Source organism: Echeneis naucrates, chromosome 18, assembly GCF_900963305.1.
Source record: "Echeneis naucrates chromosome 18, fEcheNa1.1, whole genome shotgun sequence".
In the NCBI taxonomy this organism is placed as follows: Eukaryota; Metazoa; Chordata; class Actinopteri; order Carangiformes; family Echeneidae; genus Echeneis; species Echeneis naucrates.
Genome location: NC_042528.1, coordinates 13,086,647 through 13,105,579, shown reverse-complemented (window position 1 = coordinate 13,105,579; position 18,933 = coordinate 13,086,647). Strand labels below are relative to the sequence as shown.

Here is an 18,933-nt window from a genome sequence, read left to right as displayed (position 1 = left end):
ACTATAAGCTCTGTCATACAGAAAGGTTTTAAGCCTGGTCTTGAAAATGACTAAAGAGTCCGCCCCCCGGACCGATGATGGAAGATCTGCCTCCAGATTTACTCTTAGAGACTCTAGGAACCACAAGTAAACCTCCATCTACAGAGCGGAGTGGCCTACTAGGACAGTAAGGAACTATGAGCTCTCTGAGATATGATGGAGCTTGGCCATTAAGAGCTTTATATGTTAACAGAAGGATTTTAAATTCTACTCTATATTTTACAATGAAGAGCAGCTAACACAGGAGAGATGTGATCTCTTTTTTCCTAGTTCCTGTTAATATTCATACAGCAGCATTCTGAATCAACTGAAGGCCTTTCAGAGATTTGTTTGGACATCCAGATAGTAACGAGTTACAGCAATCCAGCCTTCAGGTGAGATCTATATTTACAGTTTGAGAAAAAAAAATCTACCAAGCATTTTGTTGTCACTGTACCACTGCAAAAAAGAATGCAACAAATGTTATTATAATGTCTGATTGCTTCTGGCATTAAATCAAAACTCTAAATATGACATGTTGCAAAGTTTAGTATCAAAATGTATTGCAACCCATACTGTCATCTTCTGAAAAATAATAATAAGAAAATCATCCTCAAAAAAATCTGATATAATAGCATCAGCTGTGATGCAACATTGGAGATTATTCTAATCTTGATAAATATGAATGCAGACACCAAAATCATGGAAACCAAGCAGCTATCTTTTATTAGCTTGCAGTTACATATAATGTAGTCAGTGTTGGTTCAGTACTTTAATTACACTGTATGTGCACAAAGGGATAGGTTGATACCATCATAGTGTGCTTTAGAAATGGTGAATACAAGGCTGTCTGCATGTCTCTGATCATTATAGAAATATAATCAATCTTCTTTGTTCACCCACAATCATTCAAATGTGGCCATTTTGGTAGAAACTGAAACTGAGGCCCATCAGCATTAAAGGTAAGACACTTAGGCAAGAATGTGAAATCACACTAAACCTGACAGAGCTCTTTAAATACCATAATTTTATTGAACATTTCATTCTTATTCATCAAAAAATAGACACATTGTGAGTTTCCAACACACCATGACCATAGATCTATCACAACAAAAACATGATACTTGGTTAAGGATAAGGTTGAAAGATAATGTACTATTGAGCAGTTGCAACTTCTTTGTTCTGCACAACATTGCAACATAAGCCTTTGACACAGTAGTTGTTGTTTTTGACAATAAGCAAAGGAAATCTCAGCTGTTTTATCTGTGCTCTCACTGAAATTACCATATACAATTCGCTAGAATTGACAAGAGCAGTGGGTGCGGCTAAGTTTCCACATCACTCTTGCAGCTAAGTGTTAAAACATTAGCTGATGCTGATACCTTTTATTATGGTCTTGTGCTGTAAGTGACTGGCAGTTTCATTTCTATGACAGTCTGAGCAACAAACCACCAAGAAGCTTGATATAGTGGATGAGTTCGGATGTTGAGCTTTGTATTCTCTGCCAACATAAGAAACGCATTAGGTTGGAGGGATGTTGGAATTAGACCATTAAACTTCAACTTACAGAAATTGATATTGATTATCATTCATGGACCAATAGTCAGTGACCGGCATTCTGTTTATGACCAGGGAACAATAGTACACTATGGTGCATTACCAGCATAGGTCCCATGATAGGTCAGCTCAGTAGGTTCCACCATTAAACACTTCTACCTTCAAGCTGTGGGCCGAGAAAGTGAGTAAGTGAAACCATTCATATTCTATCTGGGCCAGTGTCACATGGTGCTCTACTGAAACCTTGGCAAATTAATGAGCTGAGTAACACAAGCTATGATGCAGTCTGTTGGCCAACAGTTAAAATATAGAATGGCTCTACTTTGGACAGGGCAAGTCATCACAGCCCTGAAAACCTTTGTTCCGTTCAAACGTTCGTTCTCAAGCTCAGCAAAGGAGAAATGGATTACTATAGCGATGGGCTCAACAAAGACAATGCGTAGCCTATAAAATATTTTGGGAATACAGGAGGGAATTAGATGCTAACTAGTACCAGCATGCAACTTAACGGCCCGAACAAACTCGCTATCTCTAGTTCAGCAAAAACGTCTTTGTCAAGTGCCCAGGGCATATTTAAATTGAAGAATAGCGTAAGACCACAATTATGCCATAAGCATCACAAGTAACAGTGCAGCAAAGGAGTGCAGACATGTGGGGCAGTGATTGGCTAGTGACAGTGGAGGTGAGAGACTCATGGGTTTTCATTGCACTTTCTGAAATATTTTTATTTTGTACAGGATTTTTTAAGAAAGACTTTAATTAGGCCCTTAGTCCTGCAAGAGAAGAACAGGAAGGCCTGTGTGATGTCTTTACTATATTTTATGGATAATTAGCACATTTTAAATTCCTAGCCCTATTTTTTAATTTTTAATTTTTTTGCCTTTTCATATGTTGTGTTACATTGGTGTAACAAGCCAATCACAACTGTCTGCACCCATATTTAGTAAGTGAGAAAACAGTGAGGCATCTAGGCTCAAAGTAGAAAAAAATATGCTGTAGCATTAAAAACATTATATGTTAAAAAAAATGAAAAAAAAGTTTTTATATATAATTTTGTTAGTTTGCTGAAAGCATCTACAGGTGTGCATTTAAGCTGCATTTCTGCAGCTCATATTAAGAAGGTTTGCCATTCATTTGTCAACCCGAGGACGTGGTGAAAAGAAAATAGAAACAAACAAGCAAGCAACACTTTGATTATCAGATCAATGACTTGTACATCCTATAGCTGACAGTTAAAATGGTCTGCTTTGTGAAGGTACAACCAGGGGTATCTAACACACTGTATGTTTTCCCCATGCTGCCTAAACAACAGACCCTATTTGTGATATTTTGCAACACTGATGATTTGGTTATGAAAAAATATCCTCGAACTTCACAGTGTTCATTGACCTCAGGAGCTTCCACCCACCATCTCTGGTCTCAGGGCTAAAAACTCTGCAGACAGCAGTTACCACATCTTTAACATACTACCTCATGCAACTCGGGAAAAAACCCTATATGTTTGGCACAGTTTAAGATATACAGACAGTTATTACAAGCAGTGCATCATGGGACATTTTACAGCAGCCACACAAATAAAATCATTCAAACATTTTAGAGAATTATTCAATTCAAATCGAGTATATAGGACTGATTTAATGTTTTCCTTTTTTGTAAATACGATGCACACACAGCAGTGTCTAAAAAGAATTTTCTCCAACACACACACACACACACACACACACACACATACACATACATACACAGAGCTCTTTACGAGTGCATCTTTGTAAGAAAGAACACACTCTTATTGAAAATAAAACTGACTTTTATTAATCTTGGCACAATTTGAGTAAGAGGGAAGCACTTGAGTTGTGATAGTAAATGTCTGATGTTTTGTGATCATCTTGGATAATATAAATGGAGGCTGCTATTGCTGATGTTTGAGCTTGGATGGGTCTGGTTGGATAGTTTTCCTGTCTTGTTGTGGTGCTGATATGTGATGGAAGGTTTACTGCTTTACATCCCTCACAGGGGGGCATTTTCTCTGCACCTCTGAGCCAGCCAGAGGCTAAAACTGTGAGGTTTCGGTGAAGGAGATTGCATCTGTCTTGTCGACAGTGAAGCCTCCATTCACATACGATTTCTTCTCACACTCATCATCATCCATAGTAGCTTCCAGAGCAAAGGGGTTGGCCACGTCCACGTCTGACGTCAGATCCATCCTCTCCAATTCCCTCTTGGATAGTTTCTGAACAATGCTGGCTCCGTATGCGTCGCCCAGGACATTGATCATAGTGCGGAAGCGATCCCTGAAACAGGCCACTCATAGTAAATCTAACACCATCAGTTTTAGTAGTATTAAACGTTTATGCAGGAAGGGTGGGGAAATCAGAAAGCTGGTAAACTTACAAGAGCCAATCCACAGCCACTATCAAAGTGACATCACTTGCAGGTAATCCTACCGCTGTTAAGACTATCACCATGGTAACAAGGCCAGCGTTAGGGACTCCTGCTGCTCCAATACTAGCAACTGTTGCTGTTATACTGAAACAAAGAAACACAATGTCACAAATGTATTGTGTGCAGAGCTAAAGAGACAACTGCAGACATCTCTGCTTACATTACAGGTGCAACTGATTTCAGCATGAAAGAAGAGTGAACATGAATTCACTCCCTTGTTAAAGCTAAAGTAACAATTTTTTCCCAATTTTATAATGTTCTATCCTATGTTTGATGCCCCTGAAGCCTACAAACAGACATATGTTGGCCTAAAAAATATCCCTCCGTTTAGTGCAGAGAAAGGGCTTGCTGAAGCTTTGACTTCCTTTCTTTCTCCATTGACCTTGGAAGCAGTAGACATTATAGCAGAAACTTTCATTTGTTTCTCACCTGGGAGAAGAGATGAACTAAGTAATATATAAAATCTATGAATAGATACATTTCATTAATGAAATGACAGCAGATGGATCTTCTTTTCTTTTGTGGACATTGCCACTGGTAATCCCCGAACCTAAATGCAAAATAATTTTAGCGAGTTTGTCTGTGACAGCACTGTCAGGCTGCTACTGTCCTGACTGATTGAGTCTATTTACTTACTTACCACATCAGCACATTGGCAAGAGTCAGAATGTTTTACAGTTGTCTGTCCATTTATATAATTCTCACAGACTTGATATCTCAGCAATTCCCTCCCAGAACTTTATATTTGGCACAAAGATTCACTTGGACTTTACTCACATTAACTGATTGAAATTAGGTGGTTATTGTTTAAGGTCACTGTGACCTCAGAAGCTTTTTTTAGCCATAACCCAAGACTTCACATATAAAATTCTGGCAAAATTACACAGAAATTGTTCATAATTTATTTGACTCTGGATAAACAGGGATGTAAATTGGCACTAGTCTCAGTGGTGGAGAGATTCACCTGTAACGTGGTGCCTCTAGTTTTTTTTTTTTTTATATAATTTCTGAAGAACTTCCCCTTTGGGTAATTCGGCCCTGCGATCTATCCAGGGTGTACCCTGCCCTTGCACAATGTCAGCTGGGATTGGCTCCAGCACCCCATGCGACCCAGAAATGTATAAGCGGTAGAAGATGAATAGTGAATGAACTTTGGCTAATTGTTTAATTTTCTAAGTCTGACAGAAGATGCAGAATCTGACATCAGGTCCCTTCAAATCCATACGCTTATAATAAACCTTACAGAAAGCTGTGGAAGGTTATAATTTTTATTCTGCTTATTTATCCCTTCATTATTTTATGTTTTGTATTATAATGCGCAATTATAACAAAAATGTACCTGATAGTGACAATCTGGCCCACATCTAGAGCATAGTCATTCAGCTGGGCAATGAAGATGGCGGCCACTGCCTCATAGAGTGCCGTTCCATCCATGTTAATGGTGGCACCCACAGGGAGGACGAAGCGGGTGATTCGCTTGTCGATACGATTGTTCTCCTCGGCACAGCGGAAGGTGACTGGTAGAGTGGCAGAGCTGGAAGATATTCAGTGTTTTGATTCTTTTTTGTTTGTTTTTTTTGTTTATGTGGTGTCAGTGTTGCAATACACTGAGAATTATTTGAATTAACAACAACAAGTAGTGAGAAGGGCTCTGACCTTGAGGAGATCATCAGCGCTGTCACCAGGGCCTGGGCCATTCCCAGTGTGAATGTGTAAGGGTTCTTCCTCACAATGATGAAGAAGATGAGAGGAAGACAGATGGTGGAGTGGATAGCTAGACTGAGGGACAAAACAGACACAATGCATAATATATATATAATTACTGGACAATATATTAAAAGTACAACAGTAGACTTTTTGATATTACTATACTCATAAATTTTTTGTTTTTAGTTCATTAGTGTCATGAAATTTTTGTTCATTATTGTTCATTAGTTAGCATCCAAAGACATCATGTTTGGGTTATTTGGTGACTCTAAATTGCCTGTAAGTCTGAGTGTGAGTGTGAGTGGTTGCTCGTTTCTGTCTGTCTCTGTATGTTGGCCCTGCAATGGACTGGAGACCTGAAGATGAATGAATGAATTAGACCAGTTAATGGAAAAACCCACCAGAAATAATGGAGTCACACGTACTGATATTGGGGGGCCTTGAATTTAGGGGGTGAAGACTCAATTGTCAGTTGACCTAACTGCATTTCGAATAGGTGTCAGCCAAAATGCCACTGAGAGGCAGAGCTGTGGAGATTCATCTTCACTTCGAGATTTAAAAATCAGAAAATGTGAACACTGTGTACAAGAATGGACCCGATGTTGTCCCAGGAAATCTCAGAGCCTTGTACTAACCCTGGCTAACCTGGGATTTACTGTACAATCTTTAATTGCCATTTTGATTTAGACATGTGAGCAGAGCTTTCATTACTGTATTTGCAGGTTGAGCAGTTTTAAATGCCCTTGGTCCTTATCAGTGTCCACACAGAGCTCCGCTTTTACAGTATCACTGGGAGGGAAAATCGGCCCAAATGTCAACCATAAATCCTGGTGTCTGGAACAGGTGGATACAGAGTAATGGACTTACCCACTCAGCACAGTCACCATGTAAAGACCCATCTTTCTGAAGATTTCCCAGTCTTCCACTTCAATGATCTTAGCAGCAATTAGGAACAGGATCCCTATTGGCATGTAGCTGAAGAAACACAAGTCATTTGAACATTTTGGGGTACAGAAGCTAAAATGATATTGTTTCTTTGGATTGAACTTGAAATGACGAGTTGATAATAAAATGGGATTTTCATTCATACCACATAATTATCTGGACAAGTTTCATGGTTGCTTCATTTAGGGCATCGAAAAACTCAAGGAGTATTCGTCCCTTTTCACCCATCTTCCCAATGACAAGGCCAAAAGCAACACAGAACACAATGAGTCCTAGTACATTGATTCCATCCGAGTATGTTCCAATGATTTTATAGTCCTTAGTGATGTTCTGCCAAGAAAGGAAACAAAAAGGTGAGTCATTCAATTAGCTAAGGCCAAGCCACGAAGCTCCTTTCAGAGTCATTGCACTTGGCTCCGGCCATAAGCTAGGGACATGTCTTTTTTACAAGATCCACGGAGACAGGTCATCTGTGCAGCAGTTTATTTTGACCCAAAGTTCAATTTTGTCATTGTAGTGGCCGTTGTAAATATAGCAAGAACTTAAGAAAAAATCTGGTGACATAGTAAAAAGAAGGAGCGTCTGTGCTAGGAGAAGACAGAGGTAGATGAATGGATCAACTAAATCCAGGAAATTCACACAGTTGTGTCTTTTATCTGGGACGGTTAACCAACCTTAAGGGCTTGTTGCTTCTCTTTAGATAACAGTGTAACTGATCCAATATTAATAAAGTTGTCGTTTTAACCCGAGCAAAGACATTCCTTCCTAAACTCTGTTCTTATAGCAACCATTACACTAGACTGTGACGTAACCAAGTGTTTTTGCCAAAAAGTAACAAAGGCATAACCGTTTATTATTACAACCATCAACAACAAAGAAGGGATCCACCGTAAGGGTGCTACTCTAGGAGACACTAATTCGGGTTCTATCACAGGGTTAACGAACAACACTGTGTGGTTGTTCAGGTTGGAGTACTTTTTGGATCACAGCCAACTCGCTCCTCTGTACATTAAATTTACTATAGGCTCTTCTGATGTAGTTAGAGCAGATGTCATTTGCCAGATGCAGACACATGGAATATGAAGTGGAGCTCATGCATAAACAAGGACATACTGTTGTCCTAAAAAGATAAAAAAAAAAAAAAAAGGAAGTAAAGTTAAAAACCCCTACATCACAGTGTCGCATAATAAAACACTGGTGAACTCTGGGAAACATATATTAATGTCATAGTGACAGAACAGAGTAACATGCACACGTACCTCTACTGCCGCCATGATAGAAGTGGTGAGAGGTGGAATTGTAGTCGTTTCGGCTGAAATTTTTTGAGGTTCCAGTTCTTTACGCTTAGTCTTGTACTATTTGGTCACATTTTACAACATCAGAATTTCACCCATATGGTGATACACTGTATCCACAAAACTGTGACATCAGTTTAAGGGACACTTGAAAATGCATAGGAGGTGCAGGAGAATGGCTAGCCTCTTACCTGCTGAAAACAAGCCTGCACCAAATTTTCTGGAAACATGTTTCTGTTGATGAAAAAGACAAGATTGGGGATCAAATCAAATGAAATGAAATCAGATTTATTTGTATAGCGCCAAATCATAACAAAGTTACATCAAGGCACTTTACATATAGAGCAGGTCTAGACCAAACTCTTCATAAAATTATTTAAAGAGACCCAACAGAGCCCCCAATGAGCGACAGTGGCAAGGAAAAACTTCCTTTAAGAGGCAGAAACCTTGAGCAGAACCAGGCTCAGGGGGGGCGGCCATCTGCCTCGACCGGTTGGGTTGATAGTGGGAGAGAGAGAGAGAGAGAGAGAGTGAGATAGGCATTGGGGGGGGGGTGTAGGCAGTAATATGTTGCTGCATGAAGCTCATGGAGTTGAGCTGTAGTACAGAATTCATGCTATATGGGACCAGCAGGTGTTGCAGGAACATGGGATGGTGATGAGTCACCACCTGCAGGATGAGGACAGGGAGAGAGAGGAGAGGAACTGGGAGAGACAGAGACTTTGGCAGAACATGGTTAGTAAATGCAGTATAAATGCTTAGAACTGGGTGAAACTGTGTTTTTTAAGAAGGATGGTTCTTATCAGTGCATGCAAGGGGGGAGGAAAGGAGAGAGAGTGAGAGGGAGGGAGAGAGAAAGAGGGAGAGGGGGAGAGAGGGTAACAGGGAGAGACAGGGAGAGACAGAGAGAGAGAGAGAGAGAGAGAGAGAGAGAGAGTGAGAGAGAGAGAGAGAGAGAGAGAGAGAGAGAGCTCAGTCCTTCCCCCAGCAGCCTAGGCCTATAGCAGCATAGCTAAAGAGTAGAGGACTTTAACTTTTTAACTATCAGCTCTGTCATACAGGAAAGTTTTAAGCCTGGTCTTGAAAATTACTAAAGAGTCCGCCCCCCGGACCGATACTGGAAGTTGGTTCCATAGAAGAGGAGCCTGATAACTGAACGATCTGCCTCCAGATTTACTCTTGGAGACTCTAGGAACCACAAGTAAACCTCCATCTACAGAGCGGAGTGGCCTACTAGGACAGTAAGGAACTATGAGCTCTCTGAGATACGATGGAGCTTGGTCATTAAGAGCTTTATACGTTAAAAGAAGGATTTAGAATTCTACTCTATATTTTACTGGCAGCCAATGAAGAGCAGCTAACACAGGAGAGATGTGATCTCTTTTCCGAGTTCCTGTTAATATTCGTGCAGCAGCGTTCTGAATCAACTGAAGGCCTTTTAGAGATTTGTTTGGACATCCAGATAGTAATGAGTTACAGTAGTCCAGCCTAGAAGTTACAAATGCATGGACTAGTTTTTCAGCATCATCCTGAGAAAAGATGTTTCTGATTTTCCTAATGTTTCTCAGGTGGAAGAAAGCTGCATAAAACTTGTTTTATGTGAGGGACAAAGGACATGTCCTGGTCAAAAATTACTCCAAGGTTTCTTACAGTGGAGCTGGAAGCCAAAGTGATGCCGTCCAGACTGATGAGATGATTAGATAATATTTTTCTGAGGTGTTTAGGACCGAGTACAATAACTTCTGTTTTGTCAGAGTTGAGAAGTAAAAAATTTCCAGTCATCCAGACTTTTATGTCTTCAAAACATGCCTGCAGTCTGACTATCTGAGTGACTTCATTTAGCTTCATTGATAGGTACAGCTGAGTGTCGTCTGCATAGCAGTGGAAGTTGATGCTGTGTTTCCTGATAATGTTGCCTAGAGGAAGCAGATAAAGCGTAAAGAGGATTGGTCCAAGTACCGAACCCTGTGGGACTCCATGACTGACTACAGTACATGAGGAGGAGCTGTTGTTAACATGAACAAACTGATGTCTATCTGATAAGTAGGATTTGAACCACCTTAGTGAAGTTCCTTTAATTCCAATTTCATGTTCCAGTCTCTGCAGTAAAATATTATGATCTATGGTGTCGAATGCAGCCCTATGAGGTATGTAGGTTGTTACAGTTTGACTTAGGGTTAGGGTTAGTGGACACAAAATAAAGTCAAGTTGATAGACAACTGACTTTATGCTCATTAAAACTGCAGTCACACCATGAGTTTACCTGAGGAGATCCAAGAGTGTATCAACTGTTGTTACGTTAGGAGTGGTCCCAGCTCTGTCAATATGCTCAGCTGTCTGAGAGACCCCTGGTTTGATGGTCATCACCAAAATGATTCCTACAGTGATGAGAAATGTGCCATCATAATCATCAAGATTTTTAACCACTCTTACGTACCATTTGAATTACTTCTTGATGCTAAAACAACTGAAATCAGCAAGACAACAGCGAGACTCAGAGCTAGGTAAATGAAGAAGACCTAGGTAGAGCTCACCAAGTACAACTGCAATAATGGTTGTTGAGAAGTAATAAATAACAGCTCGCAGACCGATCTTGCCTGATACCTCAGAATCCAGGGCTGCAACACCTGTACACAAAAGCACAATGGTTCATTTAAATATACACCAGAGGTCTACCACTTTTCTTCATCAAGACTTCCTTTTATAGAAAAGTGATGAGAACATTGACAAGTTCTTAACATAAAGGTTAAAAGTTAAATAATGGTGTTTTCTTTTTTAGAATGTCAATAGTACAGTTTTACCAAGATAACATGCTTGGATTTTCAGTCTGTAGAATGGTTTTTATTAATGAAAGATAAAACATTTGAGTCATGACACCTTGCTCCCACTCCAGCCACCAACTTTGAATTAATTACTATCTCAGAGCTGCAGATCATGAGAAAAATTTGTGACCTGGTAAATCTGAGCTGCCTACTTATTTTATATTATAGCTTGATTTATCCACACATCATATACTGTAATATTGTACTTATACTTCCAACCTCCATAGTATTTATCTAGTTCAGAAAAGAATTGTTAGGACTGCCACCTTCTCAAGACAACTAGATCCTTCACCTCCCCTTTTCCTAAAACTTTTTCAGATCAATATATACCAAATACGCATTTTTATTTTTAAGTACAAGAGTATTAAGTATAAGAAAGTTGTGGGTTTAGGGTTAACCCTTACCCTAACCCTAACCCTGGGTTCTTTTTGTGCAGAGTTTGCATGTTCTCCCCATGTCTGCGTGGGTTTCCTCCAGGTACACCGGTTTCCTCCCACCGTCCAAAGACATGCGTGTATAGGTTAACTGGCGATTCTAAATTGACCCTAGGTGTGAATGCGAGTGTGAGTGGTAGTTTGTCTCTGTATGTTCTTGAGTGTTGGCCCTGTGATGGACTGGCGACCCATCCAGGGTGTAGCCTGCCCCTCACCCGATGTGAGCTGGGATTGGCTCCAGCAGCCCCGAGACCCAGATACGGATGAAGATGAGTGAGTGGGTGAGTGACATTCCACATACATTCCAAATTCTATCCCTAAGTCCTTCAGTGGGTTAGTATATAGTAGTATCAAGTATACTACCAGACACTTAACTAGCCTTCATCCTCCTCAGTATCATACCACCCTTGGTCATGTTTCTTTAAAATACAGGGGCACAATTCTTTGGAATAAACTATTTAATACCTCCATACAATTCATGCTTACAAGAAGAGTTTAGGGGTAGCTCTGATTGCGAAGCTCACTAATTAGTATTCACATTTATATACATGCACCCACACATGTCCATTTTATTAATTTTTTTTTCTTTTTTTCTCATTTTATTGGTAATTTAATTATTGTTATTTTGTTTGTGTTTCATGGTTACTTGTTTCTAGTCTTGTGAATTTTCTTTGAATAATATAAGTAGTGGCCCTGTATAAGCACTTTGGGCTTCTTGCCACTACCTTGCACTTTCTTTTGTTATTGTTTTTTACCTTTTGTTTTTTGTGTTATCATTGTGCTAAATAAATTAACTTAAAACTTTAAACTTTAGTTCTGTGAAAGTATCAAAGTCCTCAGTCCACAAAGAAATGTGTTAAGGCTCTGTTTTTGAAGGATAGTGGATAGTAAGGTCTGAAAGCAGCTGTCAGGACTTTTGAAACTTTGGGATGTCACTTCAAAGCAAAGTGTCTGGCCACACCCCAGGTCCTGCCCACTTGGACCAACTATCCAATCTTTCTGCATTTGGTTTCACTGAATGCTTACCTGAAATTTTCTATATTTTCAGTGGATCACTCAGAAAAACAATAGGCCAACCAGAAGAGAGTATCTCTTCTGATTGGCTCACTGGTCAGCTGTTAATTCAGAGAGAGGTCTGAGAGAAGGAATATGAATCTCTACTGAGATGGTTTTTGGTTCTTAAAATCAGAAATGCTTCCTTCTATGTAAACAAACATTTCACATAAAAGACACAAGAGGTTGAAATATGGCACTTCCTAAGCATTCCCATCACCCATAAGCAGGATGTACTGTACTCACTCCCAGACAGAGGGATTGCCACCACACATAATCACTGACAAAATGTGTGCAACCCTGATGAATAAAAGAGGCCTCAATTACTTTATGTGTAAGCAATACCACACAAAGAAATAATGGTATGCAGGCAGCAAAACCTCAGGGAACTACAGAGGGGAAAAACAAATACCAGGAGCCATAAGCAGTTTAGGAATTGATATTATGAACAAACAATGGAACAAAATCCTTAGATGGAAAAAATATACTTTTCATAATCACAGTTTTTTTTCTCTCTCTCTTTCAGCTTTTCCCCCTATTTGGGGTCACCACAGCAAGTTAGCTATTTGACTTGCATGAGTGATTTGGCCACAGATTTCATGCCAGATGCCCTTCCTGTGGCACTCACTCACTCACTGTCGCTCATTTTCTACAACTTATCTATGTCCGGGTCACGGGGGGTGCTCACATAGCGTGAGGGCCAGTCGATTGCAGGGCCAACATACAGAGACAGACAGAAAGAAACAAGCACTCAGACTCAGACCTACGGACAATTACAGTCACTGGTTAGCCTAAACATGATAGTTTTGGACGGTGGGAGGAAACCCAGGCAAGCATGGGGAGAACATCCAAACTCCGCACTAAAAGGCCCTAGGCACGGAACCTGGTTTGCCTTGTGGCTGGGGTTTGAATGCAGGCCCCTGTATTCGTAAGTAATGGCCCCTGCATGCAAAGCATTCACTCTACCACTTGGCCGATTTCATCATCACAAATTAATATCCAATAATTATCTTGTCCTCCACTTCCTCTCATAAGTTCGGGATCTTTGGCCTATTTGAGAACATGAGGAAGAAGGTAGCAAAAGAGGGGAATGTTTCACAAGCCTGAGCTCAGTAATGGTGGAAAGTGCAGTCGTTCTGAGAAATTTAAATAGACTTTATGATAATAGGGCCAGTGTTCAGTTTAAATGAATTTCTAAGAAAAAGGTAATCATCGAAGGATGTTCCTCCTCTGATAAAACCTGTCTGCTCTGGTTTCCCTGTAGAGGCTTTTAAATGTCCCCGCATCTGGGCTGAAATCTTTGTATACAGGGGCAGAGACCAGATCTGATGGATATTCTTGATCTTACTCTCTTGCTACTCTCTGGCTAACATTAGATTTTAAGAAGTCAAAAGGTATCTGAATGTGAGAGATGTTATTTCATGTAAGAAAACTCCTGTAGTTTCTCAGTTTTACTTATCAAATGCTTTTTGCTTATTTTTCTCCATTGTTTTAGAGTAGATGCAAAAACCGATGCTGCTTTTAATCCTTTATCCAATTTTTTTGTGTCTAAAGCAAAGATTCCAAAGCAAGAAATCACTAAGGCAGCTAAGGTTAGTGCCTGAGGAAGCCTGAGGAAGAAGGTTGTGTGTTTGATTCCCAGGCCACCTGCATGTAAACCAAGGTGCACTGAGACAAAAACCCAGGGATGTAATATTCCAATTGTCTGGGAACAGGAGGCTAAGAAGACAATAAAAGAAAATATGTTTTTGTGATCATGAATTCTGTTCACTTTTGGCCATTTGCATTATCACTGCTAAACTCCTTGTATCTTCGTGTATCAACATTTTGAAAATGATAGCCACAGATAGCCATAGAGCTCCATCCAAGCAAGGTGAGAGGATCAGTTCAACCACATGTAATACTCCTAAATGTCATTCTTCACCTGGGGGACAAGTAACCCTCCTTTTTTTCTTGTGTAAATTACACAACTACAGTGGATTATATTAAATAGTGGTAGTTCTGCTTTTAAACTCTACCACACATGCACAAACGCCTGCTTGGTAAAGTCAGATTTACATGAACAGATTCCTTCTTTGGGTTAAATAAACCAGTACATACAGGATTATAGCATCCATCTTTGCTGGACAAATAAATAACCAGAAATAGTTAATAAAACATTGTGACAGAACAAGACTGGCGCTCATATTTGATAATATCCAATATCATTATATTCCCTCTACGTATGCAATATGTTTTATTATACTGATTTATTTATAAATTTAGCTGAATCATGTATGCCTTACTGTTAAATCTAATTCCTTTAATTTGGCATCTGGCCAATAAAACATACTGGATGGACAGCAGTTGGTTGGTATTCACCTGCAGGAAAGACAAACTTCCTGTGTGAACCTGAGTGAAACTCACAGTTGATCTTTATCTTATCTGATGCAGTTGTCAGATTTACCTGTTATCATGCTTGATATAATGAGAGGGAGGATGACCAGCTTCAGCATTCGCATCAGGATCTCCCCTGGGAAGCCAAAGTACTGCTTGTGAAGATGGGAGAGGGATGCATACTCTCTGACTACGACACCCAAACTGATCCCTGAAAAATTAACAGAGAGACAGGAGGGTCAAAACAGAAGGACTGATGAAGACGAATGATTATATCAACACACAGGACAAATGTCTGCTATAGCTGCAATGCATATACAGATGTGGAAGCAGAATATACAATTCTGCATAATAAAGAACAGTTATTCTGGTATGATGTCTGCTCAATAAATATATGACTATATTGCATGGCCAACAAATGAATCATACTATTTTATTGGTCAGCATTGTTTTGTCATATGAAATCTATGAGGCATGTTTATTAAACATAATATTATTCCCATTGAGTTGTTCATTTCTGTCTTTCTCTGTGTGTTGGCCCTCTGATGGACTGGCGAACTGTCCAGGGTGTACCCTGCCCTCGCCCATTGTGAGCTGGGGTGAATGAATAAATGAATAATTCCCAGCGCAACTGCAGTCTTTATTTATCATCATGGCGTATGAGTATATGTGAAGTCTATTATCATCATCCCCACATCCTCTCACCATCTTACTCCTGAAAATTGTGTTTTCTCCAGCTATAAACCCCACATGTATCCCACTGAGGAATTTGAGTGATTTATGTGATCCACTCAACAGAGAATGCTGTTGGAGATGCCTGTAAAAGCCCAGGATGACACAGCAGATTGTGGCAGGATGACACCACCATATTAACCCACTGTGCACCATGTACCACTCTCATACACTCTTACAGGTTTAGCTGGCTGCACCGTCTTCAGAGGTTCAAGTCCAAACCTCCACCACTGCAGTTTACAGCTGCAGAGTTCACATGTTTGCTGCAGTTCAGATATTTGCGCTATGATGAGATGATGCCCAGCAATACAGCATCTTTTTTGTTTCTCTTTTTTGATAACTGCTGTAACTGTCATAGGCTAATGTAATAAGGCAGCTAATCTTTAGTGGCTATGTCTTACTTAAGCTTTGGCTGTAACCTATTAGTTATATTTGAAATAATATAAAAAAATGTTTTCTTTTTGATTCTTTGGATCTAAACTTCTATCAAAAGCTTGTTGAGACAATTTGTGAAATAGTCTCTGTTAGTGAGCTTTAGTCAGGAAGTGGAAGCAAGACGCATATAACTTAATGTGCCGGTTTTAGCCAATAGAAGTAGATGCTAAAAGGTTGAACAGTCATAGACTATAAGACAGTGGATCTCAAGTGTCACCCACCATGACATTACCCATTACTTTGTAAGATGTGGTGTTGCAGCTGAGAATTTGTATTTTGTCATTTAGAAGAAACCATATTTGGGTGAGAAGGTGGAGCTAAGGAGGAGGGAGGGGTGGATTTTCAGGCACAGTCTGTCAATCATACAGTAACCACTCATTGATTCATCCCTTGCTTTATGGTCTGTTTTCCTATAAATAGGACCATCATTTAAAAAAAAAAAAAGAGCATCATGTGAACTGGAAACACTAGAGACTGAGACCATAAACTTATTAAGAAAACATTTTCTTGGTTTCAAAAATCTAGTAAGAATTACTGTAATTTTTCCATAATTGTCATTACAGTACAAGTACTTTTGCTGAGTCTCTTCCAGATAGTCAACAGGTGGAATGCAGCTTTAAGGGCCTTCAGCATTTGCTCCACTTCAAAGCCTTGATGTCCCTGTTCATTTTTAAATACAGTCTATGGGGGGCCCGGGGCCCAGGGCACAGGGTAAGTGAGCAAAATGCTGCCTGTGACTGTCTGCTGTCATAGGGAGTTAGCAGAGAGCAAGACTGTCACTTGTACTGTTCCTAACAAGCAACAGTCACTAAAGTGCAGGAAGGATTGGCTGTTTACACTCATTTACAATTCATTTACTATGAATGTAGAACCAGGCTAGCTAATATCTTTCACCATCCAGTTTTTCTGCATGTAACAGACTGACATGAGATTGAGATCGATCTTGACAAGTAAAGGAAAAAAGTAAAGGCTTATCAGTTTTAGTTTGGAACTGATGAATGTGCTTCTTTTAGCCTTTTTCAAGCCAGAATGTTTAAACACTTGCAGATGTTATTTCCCCTATATAGTTTGTGCACTGTGCTGTGCTGCCTCCGTGCTGGGACTCCTCACAAAGATCCAGCATCAGCTGTCACTTCAGTCTGGTCACGTTTGACTGTCTGAGACATGTCCAGACACTCAGGGAGAAAATTGTCCTCTGCCTCTAGAGGATAGAGGCTACGTCTCCATTAACAACACACTTAGAAGCCATTCTCCATCCCTTTAAGAATTATCAACAGGAAATGTAATGTGTGTATTCCTTCACATACATTGAACATGTCTGCTTCTGTTTAGTCAAGCAGTGCAAGACTGATGCAAAAGAGGATGAATTATTTGAACAGTGACAGCAGCAGAGAACAGTACTGCATGGTAAAACAATAATGAGGGGTGGATGTACAGTGAAGATAAATAAAAAATGGCACCAGTGAAGGTGAAAGTGTTTCATTCTTTCAGCATAAATGAGCAGGCATTAAGAGGCTTCCACATACCGAGAAGCACTGATAACACCGTGGCAATCAGAAGCCAGTTCCTCTTCAGCAAGCCTTTGAAATTCACGCCTCGTCGCTCTTTGTTGCCGATCATGTCCATGGTGCTGTTATTCCTCCAGAAATGGCAGAAACAACAATGGTCCCTGTGGAAACACAAAAGACGCCTGCAGCTGGGATGTCAGGTGCAAAAGAGGCGGAGAGGGATGGAGGAGCAGCTGCGTTGCTACAGCAGAGGATGCAGCCGTCAGACACTGCTGATAGCCAACACTGGTGTGAGGGAGGGAGTGTGTGTGTGGGGAGGGAGAGGAAGGAAAGGAGGGAGAGAGGAAGATGGTCGCCTGCTCCCTCCATTACCCTTCCCCCACACAGTGTGTCCATAAAATTATCTACTTTTTCTTTGACACCAGCCTCCTCCCACCAGTGGTGGGCAGAGGAATCAGGACTAAAAGAACCAGACTAAACCGGAGGTGATTTATACCTGTTTAAATAAGTAAAACGAAGAATTTCATGGGATGATGAAATATGCTCCGTCTTTGTTGCCCCATCCTAGAGTCAAATAGTTATGTTAAGTAGTGTCCCAGGTCTTCATGAGAAGTACCGCCGTAAAATTGCTGTTTCAAATTCCTGTTGGAAGGTCACTTTACTCAGTATCTTTATTTTGTCCAACTTACCACTTATGTTGTTGCGTGATATATGTTGTGGAACATGTTCAACATTATTATGTTGTCCATCAACAGTCCAAGGTCTGGAAGAGGAAATTCTACCAAGAACCTTCCTGCTTGTTGGTTTTCTTGTTTAGTGACAAAGTTATTGCTTACACAGACTTTAGGCTTTGTTAACTTCTAGTGTTACTAGTGGCTGCCTACTTCATGCACTGACTTCCCTGAGCACTAAATACTAGTGGAATTCTCAAAAAGAGTCAAACGTTTGAACTCACATCACTTGAACCACACATGGATGATAAGGTTACACCCATGTACAATGTGAAAAACTATGTTTGAGTTGACGAAGCTAGTGTTTGAGGAGTGGATGCACTGACAGGAGAGTGCACCACCCTTTCATACCAGTTTGAACTTGGTGGCCAAAGCCCAAAAGATGCACCCACACATCTGCAGCCTGTGTGATCAGACCAGGACCCAGGCCAAACTATCACAGGAAGGGGTGCAGACCCCTGATGGTTTGCCCACTGCATGTAAGTCAGCCCTCACTGTTAGCCTTTGCTGTATTTTTCACAGTAAAATACCACAAAATGACCAATAAACCTACTTTAGCACTACTTTAAAACATTGTTACAGTTAGTTACCGCAATTTGCTTTGCATTATGGGTATAGTGCTCTTAAATACAGTAACTTATTATATTTTTTGAAATTGCAGTAATGTACTGTTAATACATTAATAGTAGTGCTACTGTAATTATATGATTTGATTTGAATGGTTCATACAGAGCCCATAAAGTCCCAAAAGGTAGTATTTTTTTCTCTTGTGCGCACAAGTTAATATTTTGTTCTATCAAGATAATAACTTGTGTGCACAAGATATATAAAAAAAAAGCTAGGTAAGATTATAACTTGTTCAAACAAAATATTAATTT

The 18,933-nt window shown here is 40.0% G+C and overlaps 1 protein-coding gene across 1 annotated transcript; it reads right to left on the bottom strand.

Annotated features, from left to right (window-relative positions):
- Window positions 1-3,396: 3,396 nt before the first annotated feature.
- Window positions 3,397-17,442, bottom strand: slc1a1 (solute carrier family 1 member 1). The gene is made up of 12 exons (XM_029526158.1): window positions 17,343-17,442; window positions 14,720-14,860; window positions 10,499-10,591; window positions 10,228-10,342; window positions 8,156-8,198; window positions 7,929-8,024; window positions 6,815-6,999; window positions 6,592-6,699; window positions 5,674-5,796; window positions 5,357-5,551; window positions 3,967-4,101; window positions 3,397-3,866 (listed from the first exon to the last, which is right to left on the bottom strand). Exons 1-12 carry the CDS (start codon window positions 17,440-17,442, stop codon window positions 3,626-3,628), a joined length of 1,575 nt encoding a protein of 524 aa, XP_029382018.1. The 3' UTR covers window positions 3,397-3,625.
- Between the last annotated feature and the right edge of the window lie 1,491 nt (window positions 17,443-18,933).